This window comes from Otolemur garnettii, unplaced genomic scaffold (assembly GCF_000181295.1).
Source record: "Otolemur garnettii isolate 467f Iridium unplaced genomic scaffold, OtoGar3 scaffold00067, whole genome shotgun sequence".
NCBI lineage: Eukaryota > Metazoa > Chordata > Mammalia > Primates > Galagidae > Otolemur > Otolemur garnettii.
This window is the reverse complement of record NW_003852462.1, coordinates 5,755,895-5,774,487: the sequence shown is the minus strand read 5'-3', so window position 1 is coordinate 5,774,487 and position 18,593 is coordinate 5,755,895. Positions and strand designations below refer to the sequence as shown.

Below are 18,593 nucleotides of genomic sequence, written 5' to 3'. Positions count from 1 at the left end.
CTTGAGCCCAGGAGTTGGAGGTTGCTGTGAGCGTGATGCCATGGCACTCTACCCAGGGGGATAGCTTGAGGCTCCGTCTCAAAAAAAAAAAAAAGTGACCCGTTAGGTGGTGCCCATAGCTCAATGGGTAGGGCACCAGCCACTTGCACCAGGGCTGGTAGGTTCGAACCCAGCCCAGGCCTGCTAAAACACAAAAATAGTGGGGTGTTGTGGCAGGCGCCTGTAGTCCCAGCTACTTGGGAGGCTGAGGCAAGAGAATCACTTGAACCCAGGAGTTTGAGGTTGCTGTGAGCTGTGATGCCACAGCACTCTACCGAGGTAACAAAGAGAGACTTTGTCTCGATTAAAAAAAAAAGTGACCTGTTAGTTTTGAATGGTAGCTAGGCTAACATGGTGTATGTCATGAAATATGTAGGAAGTTACAGAGGAGGGCAGAGAGACTGTAATTTGTGTTCCGGTTGAATAAGGTGAATAAATAATTGATATCTAGAAATTTGAAGTACTGACAGTGGATACAACACTTAATTTCTAAGTTAAGAAATTAGAAGGTCTGAGTCATTCTACAGTTGTGAGTCGGAGCTATGGGCTTTATTTAGGGAATTGAGTCTCTTCTGTTCTGACTTGAATACCGAGTGACAGGAATGAAGGAATTATCTACCTTGGTGGAAAGAGTTCTCTGGCTTGTCCATTAGGATGGTTAGCAGGTTAAATTGATAGTGCCTGCATGTTGAAGTGTTATTCAGTATCAGAGACCCTGGAACCAGAGAAAGCAGAACTAGTTCACTCTTAAGCTATTGGTTTTTTTTTGTTTTTTTTTTTTTGGCAGTTTTTGGCCAGGGCTGGGTTTGAACCCACAAGCTCCAGCATATGGGGCCAGTGCCTTACTCCTTTAAGCCACAGGCGCTGCCCTGAGCTATTGTTTTGCATGGATTCAGGGATTAAACCACTGTTGAGTTTGCCTCTGAGTAGAAAAATCATTTGGGGAATTCTGAAAGCCTAAATAGTTGGACTTTAAATCTCTTCTTTTCTAGAATGACTCTTGGGTACAGATCCAGATGCCCTGAATAAAGTTTCTTAGAAGGATGTGCCTGTTAATGAGGTCTTGTTTCATGATCTGCTGCTGGTGGGCGTCTGCTAGTGCTCATGGTGGACTGGACTGCTGCTGGATGGATGAGTCCAGGTCGATGCTCCTCTGCCCGCTCTTAGCACTTTATACGTGGGACATTCGAGGCAGTAGTAGAGTTTTGAAGGGTCAAAAGAAGAGAGAAAATGAATGGAATTTAAAACATGGCATTATAGTCAAACTTTCCCTAGAAGATTTGATTGACTGCAGATACCTTTATTTCTCAGTAAATAATACACAGACTTTCCTGTTCTAAGTTTTATGGTGATCTTGGCTGTGATGTGGAGGGGTTTTACATTTCTCCATGACCACTGCGTTCGTTCCTTAAAATCATTGCCTTTTTTAAAAAATGATGTGTTAACATGCTATTTTAAAAAGCAACCTTTTAGACTCAGCTATTGAGAGCATCAAAAATAATTACCCAACCATTGCCGTGTCAGATGTAATTTAAGGAAGCACTTTTTTTCTGTGAAGAAAATGTAATTTGGTTTACTTCATTCCCTCTGATTGGTTGCCTTGGTTTTCTTTACAATTAGAGAATATGTTTAGATTAAAATAGCAAGTTATCTATAAGAGATTAGTTTTTTCTGAAAAGGTCATTGTAATAGCACGTTTAAGCTAGTTTTCTTTGCATATTTCATTTATTTCCTCACAAAATATTTATCAAAAATAAAATAGCACTTAGTAAAGCCATTGTTTTGGTGAAGATATGAGAACAGCTTTCTGCATGAGATACTCGAGATTTTGTCTGATCAAGATAAAAGTAATTTCTTTCATCTAAATTTTGACAATCCCGTGGAATCCTTCCCTTCAGGGACACTGAAGAAAATATTTTAGACTTTATTAGTTTCTTTAAATTATTAGAAAAGTGCTCAAAAAGAACCAGAGGGCTGTTTTCCTGTAGCTTAATATGATTTATAGTTTAATATCACCTTTGAAAAGAAATTTACTCTTAAAAAGTGTGTGCCTTGTCATTTATTTATGCAGTGGCTTTCTGGGCCCTGTCTTTGTTCTCTTAAAAGTAAATGCCATTGTTTTAAAATTTCTTTTTCTTTTAAAGACTGTGTGTATATCGAGAGTCGGAGGCCAAACACACCGTATTTCATCTGTAGCATTCAAGACTTCAAACTGGTAAGCGTTTTTAATGTGCCATTCATCCTGCCGTGCACCTTCCCCCTTCCCAGTTCATGGGCTGTCTCTCTGGATCGCTCTGCAGGCCGTTGACCTGCTCCCAGTTTACCTCCCGAGTGCTGTCCTGTGGCTCCAGCACTGAAATAAGTCAGTCACTAGTTTTATCTTTTCAGTTTTATAGCACTTACTGTTAGAATGCTTATATTGTAAACAATGTTTCTGAAGTTTTTGTCCATTTAGTAACTGTTTTTTGGCAATTTCAGGGATTCCTCCTGAGTTTCTGAAGTATTTTGTTTCTTCTCAGCCATTGTATGGGCCTAAAGTAAAATACATTTGGAAATTGTTGATGATTAGGAAAAATAACATAAATGGGCCAGAGCATTGTTTTCTGGTGGAGAGTTGTAATTCTCTTCAGTGTTTTGGTGGGTATGGAGTTTATCTTGAGCTGGTTTTGCAGAAGGTTTTGGGGATCTCTTAGGGGTATTGATCCTGCCCATTGTGAAGTGTCTTGATTTTAGACCAGTGGTTCCCACACTTTAGGCTTTGGATCCCCAATGTCTGTAGACTTGCGAGAGGCTGTAAATAAACATCTCAGTCTCTTATAAATAACTACATCTTGCACATGTCTCTGCAACTTCTTTTTAGATGTATTAACACGCTGTTGTGATTTTTAAAATTCACTTGTGTGAGAGCAAGACACAGTTATGAATCACTGTTTTTTATGTATTTTCTTTAAACAACGGACACATGAAATACTAAGTAGTATCACTTGAAAATCTTCTGCAAAAATTTGATCTTGTAAAGCAGTGGTTCTCAACCTTCCCAATGCCACAAACCTTTAATACAGTTCCTGTGGGTCACGACCCAGAGGTTGAGAACTGCTGTTGTAAAGGGATCCTTGGACTTGAAGATTGTGAACCACTAGTTTATACTCTAGGTTTAGAAAGATCTGCTTTAGCTTGGTAGAGATGTACATGAGTATCTGTGAATGCTTATTTCCAAACCTTTTTGTAACTTGACAATGTTCATGTTTTAACATAAATTGTATGTGATAGTTTGTTCTAAAGAAATGTAGTCAGAAAAGATCTTTAACTCTGTATCTCCTTTGTTTCTTACCATTTTTAATGATTCCAAAAATCAAATTAAAATATTCTGATTTAGCTGGTTAAAAAAATTAGATGCCATCTATTTTCCTTTATTAAAAAGTTATAGTTACTGCATGCTTACTGTTTTAAAAGCCAATCAAAAATGCATTTATTCTAAAATGTATTTATTCTTTGGAGGCTGCTTTTACTTTCCTAGTTGCTTTGCAGGTGGCCTTATAGTTTAATCTAGTAAATAAAATGCTTTCTATTCAGCTTTTATGTCAATATGAATTTCACCATGTTTGAGGTAATTGCTATTTCTTGTGTCTGTCTTCCAAATGTATTTTTTTTATAGATACCTAGATACAGCGCTGATACCTGAAATGTGGACAGTGGCCTTGTTTGAAGAATTTTATTTTGGTAGTGGCTGCTGCCGCTGCTCTTACCCTGCTCATTGTCTTTCTGTGTGATTATTTTGCCAGTATACCATGGAAAATCTAAAACTATGAAATAAAATTACAAAGATTTTCCTTTTATCTATTAGACCCTAAACCCCTTTTGTACAGTTTTTGCACATTAGCAGGTGCCTTCATGTTTGAGCAACGCCTCTTATGAAATGCTGATTACAACGGGATAGTTGCTGTTCTGGGCAGAGGTTCCTGCTGAGTTACAGTAATTGCTCGGGGTATTACCGGCAATAAAAGCTGAAGCTTCTGTTGTCAATATTGGTCTGGTGTAACACATTAAAGCTGTCTGCAAAAACAATGTGGGGAGTAGGGTGCAATATGTTTAGAATGTTTTTCTAAATCACACGCTGCTATTTGTCATATTTTTGTTTGAGGTTCTGTATTTGGCACATCCTCACAGTTGTATAAGAACAACAAAGATGATGAAATATTTGCCCCTGGAAGAAATGTAATTATTCCCACTTGCCTTCTCCCTCCCCACCCCCTGTCATATATTTATTAAAAGATAACTAAATAGATGAAAATAATCAACATGTGTTTTCCTTCCACTTTAACTAAGCTGGAAGGGAAAAGATGAGTAGAAGGAAATACGTGTTTTTTCTCTGCAAGATTTTAAAAAGAAATTGAATTTGGTTTTGCCCACAACAGATAACATGGCAAGTGGAGCAACAACAGCAGCAAATAGCTTTGAAGTGTTGAGTGCTTACCTATTTTATCTTTTTAGCTATCATAAAACAAAAAGGTTGTTTGGGATTTTAACTGAGAGATGTGTTTCTTTCTCTATACCATAAATGAGAATTAGCACATTAACATAGTGGATTTTTGAGTAAAAGGTATATTCGAGGGTTAAACATAACTGAGTGAATGCTCTTTGTGGTACTTGTTAGGTACTTGTGATACCATGTAAAGACAATAAAAGCTCTTAAGTGAGAACAGGGATGAGAAGACGTTTACCAATAGTCCCCAGGGCCAGCATAATGCCAGTTTACTGAACTGAAGGTCCCTGGGTAAAAGGAGGGTCTTTGTATGTTATGTGGGGACCTTGGTTGTCTCTTGGGTACATTCGTCTAGAACCTGGGTTTGTGTTACAGAACATAGCCACTTCTATGTCCTGGTCTGTGTCTGCTGTCCCACCAAGCTATTAAACAGTCTTAAAAATGTAGTTTGGATGATGTATGATTTTGCTTATGGCATCTGCTTTATTGATATTTAACTTTCAAAGCACATGTGGACCCCCCCACATCCTATACAAGTACATATAGTATTTAGAGCCCAACTTTCACACGGGGAGGTGGAGGCCGTGATAGTACAAAGTAATTAAGTTCCTAACTGAGCCGAGATTTTGTTTTTTGCAGTTTTTTTGGCCACGGCTGGGTTTGAACCTGCCACCTCTGGCATGTGGGGCTGACGCTGTACTTCTTTGAGTCACAGGTGCCACCCATGAGCCGAGATTTTTAAAGGTAGCATTTTCAAGGAAAGTGACTTATGGATTCTGTTAGCCCGCTTTCATTCTCTTAGGAAGTCTTCATTTCATTGTCCTTATTTACAGTCTGGGAGATCTTTTTTTATTTGAATACATTGACCAAAATATCTATGATAAAAAGTAGTCAAAAGCAGGGGCTTAACAAAGAGGTAATGTGGAATTATGGACAGCATACGCTCAGAAGCAGGAGAAGGAAGGGTCATTAGTTAAATAAGGTAGCTTTGTACTGCAGTTTTCTCAAGTAAATAGTGAGATAACTGGCAAAGTGTTTATTTAGCTCTTTGAAAAAATAGTAATATGGAATAGTGATCTATGATCCTTGGGGCCTGGCATGAAAAGGTCATTGAGCCAAATTTCTTTTTTAGACGTTAGAGTTGGGAAACTGAGAGACTAAGCAGAGGGTCAAAGCTGGAAGGATAAATCAAGAGTTGACTCAATGCAGAGAATGAGGTTGGTGCAGGCCTCGGCAAGCTGATGTGGCAGGGAAGGACACCAGGGACTGTGACTGTGGAGAGAGCAGCAGACACAAGGAAGTGGAGTGCCCTGGGCGCCTCCAGGGGCGGGGCCTGCCCTGCGGATGCTCCCCCACTGGTGTTCCCTAAGTGAAGGCCTTTGCTTGGGCCAGCTTGACTGGATCTTCATTATTGTACCTGGAAGAGCCTAAATTCAATCCTCCTTCTGCTGCCCTCCCATGGCTTTTATAGGTCACCAGTGTGACTCAGTTTGCTTTGAGGGTTTTACACCTGAATGAGTCAGTATCACAAAGGAGCGTTATATGCAGAGTGTAATCAGGAATGTTTTGTCTATAATCAGTGCCTCCTACAGACATTTATTGAAAGCCTACTTTGTGTTCTTTAGTGAATTTAGCACCATAAAGAGGACTGAAGAAGGGTAACGTACTGTTCCTTCCCTCAGTGATCTGGGGTTCTAATTGCACAGACAACAGTTGTATTTGGAGAACATTCTGAATATGACCAATGAGGAGAAAACCATTCACTTTTTGTTCCAAAATAAAGATTCTTTTCTTTACTTAAAAACAATAAAATTACATTTGTATAGAAACCCAGGTATTAAAAGGCATAATAAGAGATAATTTGCTATCTAAAAACAATGGAATCTAAGAATGCTAGCAAGATCACTAAGAATAGTAATTTTCATTCACTGTAACACCAAGGAGTTCCTGGTAGTAGTTACTACCTAATTTTTTGCAGATCAGCGATTTAAAGCCATTCCTTTAATGTATCACATGGAAACTCTGCGTGGATTCCTGAGCCACTGTCTTTCATACAATAGAAGAAAACACGCTTCTGGTTTGCTAGATTTATAATTTTAGATGTTTCAGTTGTTACACCCAATACATTTCCAGGTAGTGTATATAGCTATTATAAGTACTATTTGGGGTTAATACCATTGATACATTTTGGTTCCTTAATTTTTTTTAAACTGGGAAAATTGTCCTTTAAACTTGGTACAGAGATTCATTGTGGGTGGGGGATATGTCATTAGGAATGTTACGTTGCTTCCAGATAACTATTACTGGGCTCAATGTATGTTACAAATTTGTGTGGGTGAAAATAGTATTCTGAGGCTCGGCGCCTATAGCTCAACTGGCTAAGGCGCCAGCCACGTACACCTAAGGTGGCGGGTTCGAATCCCCAGCCCGGACCCGCCAAACAACAATGACAGCTGCAACCAAAAAATAGCCGGGCGTTGTGGCGGGCGCCTGTGGTCCCAGCTACTTGGGAGGCGGAGGCAGGAGACTCGCTAGAGCCCAGGAGTTGGAGGTTGCTGTGAGCTGTAATGCCACAGCACTCTATCCAAGGGGACAGCTTGAGGCTCTGTCTCAAAAAAAAAAAAAAGAAAGAAAATAGTATTCTGTTATTTATGTCCCTAATAGCATACATTCTGAGTGCTAGTTGTGAATGTGGACTAGCTAAGGATGCATCCCACTAGTATGCACTTGGAGAGAGTGCATCTCCATTGCTGCTGTATGTGCGGAAGCCAAGTTATTCATGATTTAATGCCATAGCCCTTTCATTGTTTCACAAGCAGCTGGAAGAAAAACATTTGGAATTTCTCTCTGATCTCTTGTCTGTACCCATAACCCCACTTTGCAAGCTACTTACTACCCATCAACCTTTATGCCTTCCCTAACAGTACCACAGAAGAGGGACTGCAGAGAAATTAACTTCTGCTTAAGTTCTTTCTACCATTGAAATCCCCCCCTCCACCAAATTTGGTTTCTTAGAAGTGGACTAAAAGCAACAAGAAGCTATTTTTGCTTTATGATGAAAACTTACTGAAGAAGATTAATTATGTCTTTTGGGGGGGGGGTTTACAAACATAGATAATTCTGGGAGGTATGATCATGAAGAGACTTCTTTAACAGGTACTCTTTATGCATATATTCATGTGTACACATTGTGACTTAATTACCAAATTTATGCTTATATAACACAATTATTTAAGCCCAGCTTGGCTGTTGGGACAACTTAGCACAGAATGTATGGTGTATGGACATTCAGAAAAGGCATTCATTTAATAGTAGGTAAATCTTTTCTTTCTGTGGGAGGTGGGCAGGAAATCCACATAATTTGGACATGGCTAATTTGGAATTTGGGCTGTGTTATTCTGGGACATAGGTGAGGGATTGTAGATGACACACATGGAGAGTCCGTCCCTCGATAGGTTGTCTGGGTTCACATCATCTGTTCATGTTGTTGGACAAGACACTTGCCCCTCTTAATTTTTCTTTATTTACCTGTGAAGTTGGGATGTAAACTATCTACCTTGGAGGTTGTTAGATTAAAAGGTTGAGCCTACAAAGTATCTCCTGCCCTGTAGAATGACAATAATCGTAGTGTTATACTTGTTGCTCTAGGTTTATGCTTTGTGAGGACAGACACAATGTCTGTTTTATTTGTGGCTTTGTACTGTATGCTTAAGCATATTGCCTGGCTGTAATGTCCACAGTAAGCATATATTGAATATTGAGTTAGATAATATTTTAGTGGAAAAAAATCACTGGATTAGTTTTTTAATAAACTTTAATAGTAATTTGATACTTTGTGTACATTAAAAAACACTAACTTGTCTATTAAATAAGCCAGAGAAATCTTCCCACTTACATTTGGTTAGCCCGCAGTATGTAGTATTTCATGTACTGAAATAAGGAGTTTAAACAAATGTAGCAAAAGTCATAACATTTTTTAGGCATCATTATATTCTGTTTAGTAAAGATAAATGAAGGTTTGGTATATATGTGAACATCCAGAAAAGGGCAGCTGTTACGAAAAATGCCTTATGGTGACTTGTTTCTGTGAGAAATTGCGGTTGTTTTTCTGTTCTTATTTTTAGTGGTCCCTCAAGTTAGGCCTTCAGAAGTGAGTGTTTTGTTCTGTAGTTCTTCTTCTCTTTACCTTCTTGGTTTATGCCCTGTAAAAAGGTCAGTACCTCCTAATTATACCTTTGTGACTTGTGTGGAGTGTTGGATAATGAGTAAAACCTTTAAAGTTTGTTATGAAGTATTTCATAAGGACTAAATGGCCTTTTGACATATAAATAGGAAATTTATAATTTAATTATTTAAGAGCCAAGAAGTAGGATGCAAAGTCCTTAGCCCCAGGATGATGGACACAGAGGAGGTGGTTGTTGGATATCTAATCTATACCCAACCCATACCCCTCCCAAATTATGGAGCAGTGATGTTGAAAGGTTTTTTGAGGCTGGGGTGTTGGTGGCTTAAGCCTGTAAGCTCAGCACTCTGCGAGTCTGAAGTGCAAGGATCCCTTGAGCTCAGGAATTCAAGACAGGTCTGAGGGAGAGTGGGACCCCGTCTCTACTAAAAATGGAAAAATTAGTGGGGTGTTGTGGTGAGCACCTACTGTCCCAGCTACTCAGGAGGCTGAGGCAGGGGGATTGCTTGAACCCAGGAGATTGAGGCTGCTGTGAGCTAGGCTGATTCCATCCATGCACTCTAGCCTGGGCAACAGAGTGAGACTCTGTCTCAAAAAATAAGTTTGAACCACCACATCTTTTTTTCCTATGTAGATATCGGCTTATTCGTGGACAGAGTAATATTCACCTTAAGTAGAAGTCAGAGTGAAACCTTGGGAATAAATAATCTTAATGCAGCTTCTCAGCAGGATAGGCTACTTGGAATTTTAAGTTTTAATTGTTCATGATTCCTGTGAGGTTGGATAATTCATTTTCTTCTGACTTAATTGAGCTTTGGGACTTTATTTAAGGAACCATTGAAAACGTTTTGTTTAATTATGTGTATTTCTGTAAGTTATTTATCTAAAAATGTCCTCTCTCCAACTTGTTACCTATATGTAAAATTTTTTCAATGCAGAAGACTCTAGGTATCTAATTTTTTTTTTTAAAGGAGCGTAAGAAAGTTTGAGGCAATCTGATATTGCAGAGATCTACTGTACAAGAATATTGGCAAAGTCTTATCCTTCAAACTTGATTCGTTAGACCTGGAAATTTGTCATTCGTATGTATATGTAGATACTTGTGTTAAGAATCAACTCAATAGTACAAGAAAAACCTATTTGGAGTACTGAAAAAAATTAAGGAAACTGAGATAATACTGACCTTTTCTGATACTGTATGTAAGAATAATGATATGTATGCTTTGAAAAAAATATCATTTAAAAATGATTAAATTGTTCTGTTAATTACTTGAACTGTTTTCATAAATAATGCCAAATGTTTAGAAATGCTTTCCTAGGTTTTTTTTTTTTTTTTTTAACTATTTTTAAAATTTAAAATCATTGATTTGAATGCATAAGCCTTTTGAATGTTCTGGTTAATTGAATTCCCAGTGTAAGAGATTAACCAGAAATCCATTTTTATTTTGATGCTTATGGCAAAAATACCAAATATACTGTACATTTAAGTGAACAATCGAGTCTTTGATTTGGAGTTTGTGGTGCTGGTAGGGTAAGGAGGAAAGTGTATGACTAGAGGGTTATGGCTACTAACACTTGAAACCATCTCTCTTGTCACTGAAGTCTTGGGAAGTTTACTGGATAGAGCCCGGGATGGACTCTGGGTGATAATCTTTTGAGAAGGAAAAGAAAAGAAAAAATGATCATGAGAAAACATTTCTATTGTTAGCTTATTTTCCTGTTACTTGTCTTTTAAAACAGACCTTCAGAAATAAATAGGAAGTATATTAAAATCGTGGTTTACAGAAAGTTGTTAGAGAGTGATTCTTTGCTTCTCAGAAGGAATTATATATAACAGGATACCTTAATAATGATTTAATATTAAAAAATGTATCTGTAATTTTAAAAGAATTTTAAGAACAGAGTTTCTTACAAATATTTCTGTTTTATGGATTTTTTAAAGTTCATTTAAACTAAATCAGATCAGTTAGTTTTTAGAAAAATGTTACATGCTCTCTAAATATTTGAAGAGACATATTTCATCTATTTTTTGAGGTAGCTTTTTTGGTACTTATAAGGACTGTGGTGGCTTTCAGAAGTTGCTCTCCAATCTTTCATGGCTGATTTTAAGTGTTTTCAAAGTTAATTTAAAAAAAGACATATGATACATACTAAACGGGTTTTGCCTATAAGAAGAAATAATGTCTCTTTTGAACTTTATGCTCTGTGCCTATTCGTTATACTTACGAGTGGGCATTTTGAAAAAATTGTCACACATTTGAATGCTGTCCTTTTTGTTTGTTTGGCTTTAGGCCTTTGTCTACTTACCTTGCCTTTACCTTTATAAAATTCAACTTGAACTTTGAGGAAATGGCAGGGTCTTTTTCTGGCCAGCCTACTGCCTCGACTATTTCCTTATTAAGTTAACGTCTTACGTCACTAGCATCTCTCATTAGAAACTCTTCTGAAAGCTCAGGTTGTCCGCTGTGGTTCATTTCACTGCTGTGTTTAGATGGCACCACGGAGCTTTTGTTGTTACTACAAGCAGAGTATGCCACTGTTCTGTGTGCTTTGGCATCGGGTCATGTCTTCACTTGGTTATTTTGAGGGGCACACACCATACTGCTTCATGATAGGACCCGGATGAAAGTGTAGAGCCAGAGGGTTATGTGTTTGTTCAAACTGAAATAAATAGCTTTGATTAATGCAGAAGGATTAAATTCCATGGTAGAATAATTTTCTGAGAGTTCAGAGGCCATTTGCTAGAGGACTTTTGCACATACCTACTTGTGTGCTGAGTGCCCCTAATAACCAGGGTGTGATGAGGCATTGGGCGCCTTGACTTAACACTGTTTTCTTTTTTAGGTCCACACCTCCCAGGCCTGCTGCAGATCTCCAACTCCTGCTTTGTGTGACCCCCCAGCATGCTCTCTGCCGGTGGCATCACAGCCCCCACAACATCTTTCTGAAGCCGGGAGAGGGCCTGTAGGGGTAAGGAGAATCCCGTTTTTAAAAGCTATCAGTATTTTATATCCCATAGGGTATAAAATAGGAATATTACCTCCCTCCCCAGAGCCCCTTTAAAAATGTGCTGTATTATATGTGTTTTTTAAAGTAGTAACAAGTACATGCACAGAGGAAGCAAAATACGGGACTTGCCTTACCCCTCTAGGACAGTTCCAGAAGTTAGTGGGGTTTGGTGGAAGGGTATTTTGGCACCAGCAGAGAGCATGCTGGGCTGCTGCAAGGAGCAGGAGCTGGCAATCAGCAGCGAGTATGGATGTTGGCAACTGAAATGGGGCTTAAGGGGGTAAGTTTGAGTCCATTTGTGCAACGTGCATTTCCCCAGGCTCATTGGGACTCATGGGCCACCAGTCTAAATTATTTTTGTTGCTGTCCTCTTGGTGATGTTTAATAGAATATTGCTCAGAAATAGGCTTTTCTGCAGTGCTAGATGAGCCCTCCAAAATGCTTGAGGTGGGTGTAGCTATACCTCTCACAGCTCCACCCTGGGAACTCCTTGGTCACCTGGTGGTGACGTGGGATTATGTGAGAGACAGCAAAATGCAGTGACTGAGTGCTTTACCCCTTATAGCATTTTCCCCTCTTTATCAGAGTACATGCTTGTCTTCCTTTTTCTTCTTTTAGGAAGATTTAATGGTATACTTTTCTGAAAGACAGGTATTTGTTGTTCTAAATGATTATTGAGGACCCAAGACTTTGTTAGTCACTAAAATCAGTGTAAAGAAGTGGCCGCAGGGCTCCATTCATGCTGAATTATGGAATAATACCTGAGAACAGCTCTCTCCCACACACACAAACAGTGAAGGTGCCTTCTCTCACAATAAGAGAGTGCTCTAGATGGGTACTCAGGGAAGTTCTGTGAAAGTAGCTAAGTTTTGAGGAACTAAGTGTGTTTTTGACACATTAGTGAGGTATGGATAGGCAGAATGGAGGAACCTTCCCAGGTGTACTTGTCAACCTGTTTCTGAGCAGCACAGGCAGTGAGCCTTGCGAGTCTGGGAGTCATGAGAAGATGACCCACAGGACACCACTGAAGAGCACAGGTTAGTGGGTCTCGGGAAGCAGAGGTGGAGATACAAAATGGGACCAGATCACAGACCTTCTTCACGGTTAGACAAGTTAAGATTTTGTGTGATGGGTAGTACACAGCTTTTGCAGGCTTTTTATTCCAGGCCAGCCAACTTGCAAAACACTGCTTCCAAAGATTAACTGGGCAGCTGGTGTAATGGGGAAAGATGGTGGAAGTTCCAGTTAGGAGGCTAGGTCTGTCGTTCATGGGCAAGATGAAAAGGACCAAGATAGTGAAGATGGGATATTAGTCGTTATAGCAAAATCAGGAGTAACTGTTACAGAAACAATATGATGTTTATATGGCTGCTCATGTAATTACTTCCGAATTAGACCCGAAGAAGGGTTCACATTATGGAGGCTTTGGAATTCTTGAAATCATAGCCATTCACAGTGGAGGGTATACCCCAGGGTAGTGGATAAAACTGGATTTAATCGCTGGAGAGAGATATTGACATCTTAAGGAACAAATTAGTAGAGTCCCAGTATGACTACTTTAACAAAGCTTCAGCCTTTACAGTTACTATCTGATTTTCATATATAGCCAAGAAATGGGTTTTATCCTTCAGGCTGATATTTTCTTGTTTTATTCTCTAATCAATGTGGATGTCATTGTTAGACTGTTTTTATTTAGTCACTAACCCAGATCTGCTGAATGGATTATAAATTTTGCCCATAATAACATTGATTTTTAGTAAACTTCTGTATTGGAATTAGTGATGACTGATTTTTTTTTTGGCACTAGAAGTATTTGATTCTACTGAGGATTTAAATCAGTTCACGATGGTAGAGCACTCCGATACATCCTATGAGGTTTGAGAAGATTTTGTAGTAAGCTGACAAATCTTTCAGTCACGATGATGCTGCATAAAGCTAACTGTACTGATTGTTCTTTAATGATGCTTCATGCTGTCACAGTCACTGGAGCTTGATCTGAATTGGATGCAGTTGGCAGAGCCCCCCCCCCCCCATGTGTGGAGCGCTCATAAATTGTGCAGGCACACAGATCTAATACAGTGTAATGAGAGAGCTGCTGGGAGAAAAAATTGATTACAGGGTTGTAGACAATGTCATTAACATTTCTTGCCATGATACACCAGATGTCTTCCCTAATAGACTACTTTTGTTAATTTAGTTTTTATAGGATAACATTGATTGCATCATAATTTAACTTTTTTGCATATTCAGGTATATGTGATCTGTGCTTCCATGGTAATGATGGAGTAAACTCATCAGATTTAATTTTATAAAATTTTAACTTATCTGTTCATTTTTGTATTTGTGCTGGAGAGACATTTTTATTATTACTGAAAACATGTTAACTTGGATGTTTTCTAGCAAAAAGTATTGTGTTCGCTGGTGGTGGTGGTGGGGAGTAGTGAGGGAGGTGTAAAGACAAAGATAACATTGCCCAGATGCTCCCTAGACTGGTCCGAGAGGACTCCACTCCCAGATGATTTCAGTGGAAGCTACATGGCAGCATGGCAGAGTCTCAGTCTAGCCAAAGGAGAAAGAGGGCAGCTTTTCCAGGGGACTTAAAGTACATGTTTATTTGTGTTGTGTATTACGCATGTGGCAGTGCACGCCAGGGTTCTTGTTGGTCTTCTTTCTCACTAGGCCCTCAGGGGCTGCTAAGGGTACTTAGTTACTTTAGCCTTTTTCTGCTTTTAGTCTTATCCTTTTGTTTGACCTCTGTTGAGTGGCCAACACACATAACTAAGGCAGTACTGTAATAGTGGTTTGAGCTACATTATTTCATTCATTACCATTTTTTTACTGTTTCTTTAAAATTTTGGATTAATATGAGGGTACATCTGATTAGGTTACATTGTTTGCATTTGTAAGGTAAAGTCCCAGTTGCAGCTGAGTCCTTCACCCAGGAAGTGTGCCATACGCCCTTTGTTGTACCCAGTAGGTGGGAACTCGATGGCCCTCCTGTCCTTCTTGAATTTAATTGTTTTCCTCTTGTGTGGGCCTGAAGTTGTTCATCTACTAGTTTCAATACATGGGATGCTTGTTCTTCCATTCTCGAAATACTTTGGAGAATCTTCTTCAGATCCATCCAGGTAAATACAAAAGATGCAAAGTCGTCTTCTCTCTCCATGGGTAGATGGTATTCCATGGTAAACATACACCACAGTTTATTAGTCCGTTCATGTGTTGACGGGCACTTGGGTTGTTTCCACCTCTTAGTAATGATGCATTGAGCTGCTTTAAACATTTGAGTGCAAATGTCCTTATGATAAAATGATAAAATTCTAACAGCAACACATATACCCACACAAAGTCATGGAAACTAAACAACGTTTTGCTGAGTGATTTACTGAATGATAGTCAAGGAGGAGAAGAAGGAACTCATTAGATACCCTGAACAACGTGTTATTTTTAGTTTTGGTACATGTACATGTTCTGTTAGAGAACTTTTTTACTCTTGACGTGTTTCTTTTAATACAGAGCGCGTTAATTAATCATGTTAATCTTACTAATCCTTGGTTTTACCTCTCAAAGATAAAATGCTATCTATATCAAATAGTTATTGTAAAAATTAGATAAAGTAATTCATTAAGTTCCTTAACATAATACTTAGAATATAATAAGCATACATTCAACATTATCTATTATTATATAATACTTTTTGATTTATACAAATTCTGCTTTTAACTTATTAGTTTTCTAGATATTCTTAACCTGAGATTCACAGGCCTCTGGTTTGGTCTCTGAGTTTAAAAGGGTCTGTGAACTTTCTGAAATTCCTTGCAAAGTCTTAAATTTATGTGCATTTTTCTGGAAAGAGGACCTGTAATTTTTGACTGTGGATGCTTTATCAATAGATTGCTAAGATAATGAAAATAATTTTAAAATTAAGGTTAAAAATTGCTGTTCTGTAATGGTTCTGTGATGGGTCATTTAAAACCTCAAATCAGATCTTTCTGTTTTGGGAGACAGGGTCTCACTTTGTTGCCCTCGGGAGAGTGCCTGTGGCGACATAGCTCGCAGCAAGCTCAACCTCTTGGGCTCAAGCCCAAGGAAGTAAACTAACATTGAGCTTGACTTTGTGCCAGGCACTGCTTCGGTCTTTTCACCTAGCATAATCTATCTAATCTCCGCACATTCTGTGATATTTACTTCATTTGGCAGCTAGGAAAATGTCAGGCTCATATTTGCATAAAAATCTTGTCTTTAGTGAGTGACAGGCCTGAGGCTTATCTGGGGACTTGCCCTAGCCTGGATCCTCTTCCTTGCCGTCTGGGTTGACGTCTGTGATTCCTGGGCCATCCCTGTCTTGATGCCACCTCTGCTGCCCTTTCACTGGAGTTTTTGAGCTTCCATGTGGTTCATTCACTCGGTAGAGTAGATTGTATAACTGAGAGTTACACAGACTGGCCTTTACCCTGAATAAATGGACAGTGATATTAGCAGCATGATGAGAAAACTTTTAACATGTGAGCATTTTTTTTCTTGTCAGCAGTCGTGGTGGTTACAGGTTTTAGTGTTCTTTTGTTTAAAAAATACATGACCCACAGCTACCATGACTTCCCTTTTGATTTATCCCAACAGCATTTATATACATGATTTTAAAAAATAATTGAAAAATAGTTTATAATATTTGCTCTTTGGTGATAGGGAAGGGGTTCACGTAAAACTTGCGTTTATTAATTTGGGCTTTGCATTTTTCCTAGAGTAAATCCACTCCACCAAACCAGCCTTAGTTACAACATAGGAAGTGAGTGCACAATGGCAGAGATTCCCTTTATGCAAGTCCGTGGTCAGTACGGGGCAGCTTTGCCTCAGGCCTCACCTCGTTTATAATGTGTTAGGTTCGAATTGTCCCAGTGCCCCTCACAACCCTCCTGGACTCACAAGTGATGTCCTTAAAGTTCATAGCATTTACTTCCTTAAGGGACCAGAACGCTTAGCTTAATATCTAGTTTAAGTGATTGTGACCAAATGTCAAATCAGTTTTAAAACAGTATTATTTTTTACATAAGTAAGGCATTTATCGTTAAAATATCATTTTTGACACTGTCGTACCATTTAATAATTAAAAATGAACATGTGTCATTAAATGCCTTTCTTTTTTTTTCTCTATGACAAAGTCTTGCTTTGTTGTCCTGGATAGAGTGCCATGGTGTCACAGCTCACAGCAACCTCAAACTCTTAAGCTTGCCTTAGCTTCCTGAGTAGCTAGGACTACAGGTGCCTGATATATTTTGAAGAGATGGGGGTCTCGCTCTACTTCAGGCTGGTCTTGAACCCGTGAGCTCAGGCGATCCGCCTGCTTCAGCCTCCCAGAGTGCTGGGATTACAGGCATGAGCCACTTCACCCAGCCTTGAAATGCCATTTTGGAAATGAAACTGATTGCATTTATCCGTTTGTTGCTGAGGAAGAATTCTTATCCAGTTACTTGTTTAGCTGTGCAAGAGTTTGTAAGGCTTATTTTCTGTGGCTTCTCCACTTGATAGTAAGTATCCAAAAATAACCATTGAGAAAGATCATGAGAGATTCTACCTTTTTTATTTGACCATAGTAAAAGGTCTTAAAATGACTGAAGTTTTAGAAGAACTGCTAATCAAATGCTGGGATTAATCCAGCTAACCTAAGTGAATGATGATTCCTAGCCCTTGAATTTTAATGTAACAAATTATAAAAATTCTTTAAACATCTGACTGACCTATAATGCAAAGGCCATCTGATATCAGTGTCGGAGAACATGGACCCTGCTTTCAAAGCAGTTCTTTTCACCTGGAGCAGTTGTTTTTATGCCTTCTTCCCCCTAAAAACTGAATGTCAGCTAATTTGGTCGTAAGACTATCTTTCCATCATATTCAGCAAGTCACATTTTCAGAACACAGATTTCAGTAATTCTGTGCTTTTATAGCTGCCTATGGCTTAAGCAGGCTTTTTGTGACCGTAGGTATATATTAGATGTGGTGATCCTTTGCAGATTTTATTGAGCTTCCTGTTCTTTGAGGGATAATTCATTGCTTTTTATTACTTACAGGTACTGTTAGGCCTTTCAGCCCTGCCTTATTGGGAGTGTTTTGTATTGTTATATTGAAAAATATCTAAACAAATACATGGAGCTTCCAGGCTTTACAAGTTACCCAGTATTAGTTTTACCAATAGAATGCCAAAGACATTTTCGCCCACAGAAATAAGCAGTGAAATTTTATTAATGCTAACTTTGATTTTAGCATTATTCTTCACTTAGGATATCATAGTATTTTTTAAAAATTTTTATTTATTTGTTTTTTTAATTTTTTGCAGTGTTTGGCCAGAGCCGGACTTGAACCTTGCCACCTCCGGTATATGGGGTCGGCGCCCTACTCCTTTGAGCCACAGGTGCCGCCCGTATCATAATATTTTTAATGGCAGTGTCTTCTATAAACATCAAGGCCTTTTAAGGAAGAAGAGATGATAGTCTTTCCCGGGGGTACCAGATTTTCCTGAAGAATGAGGTTTAAGTAATACACTGAAATTATTATTTCAGTAGTAATACACTGTAGAAATTATTATGTCTCATGCCTGAAAGTAGGCATTTTCTGTTATATCTTTAATCTCATGATCCATAATTAGGTTGAATATCAGGTATTTTCCCACATCCTAAAATGAGGGTAGCTCCCCCCTTTTATCCCAAAATGTATTTTCTAAATGACAGTCTGAGGATAGAAAAATCTTAGATTTTTCAGTCTGTGCATAGTGTTCATTTTTTAGGATCTGGCAGCCCATTTTCAAGAAATAAGTTGTCTGAAAGGAATAGAAGTTCATATATTTCTATCATTTCAGCAGATTTAAAGTTACTCCCTTTGCGGGCC

General features: G+C 38.6%; 1 protein-coding gene across 2 annotated transcripts in view; it reads left to right on the top strand.

Annotated features, from left to right (window-relative positions):
- Positions 1-18,593, top strand: part of RERE (arginine-glutamic acid dipeptide repeats) — a 433,205-nt gene that overhangs the window by 201,304 nt on the left and 213,308 nt on the right. For both annotated transcript variants that reach the window (XM_023515253.1, XM_003793246.2), the window contains exons 3-4: positions 2,184-2,254; positions 11,550-11,675. In XM_023515253.1, the coding sequence (XP_023371021.1) occupies positions 2,184-2,254; positions 11,550-11,675 (197 nt within the window). The remainder of the gene's footprint in view (positions 1-2,183; positions 2,255-11,549; positions 11,676-18,593) is intronic.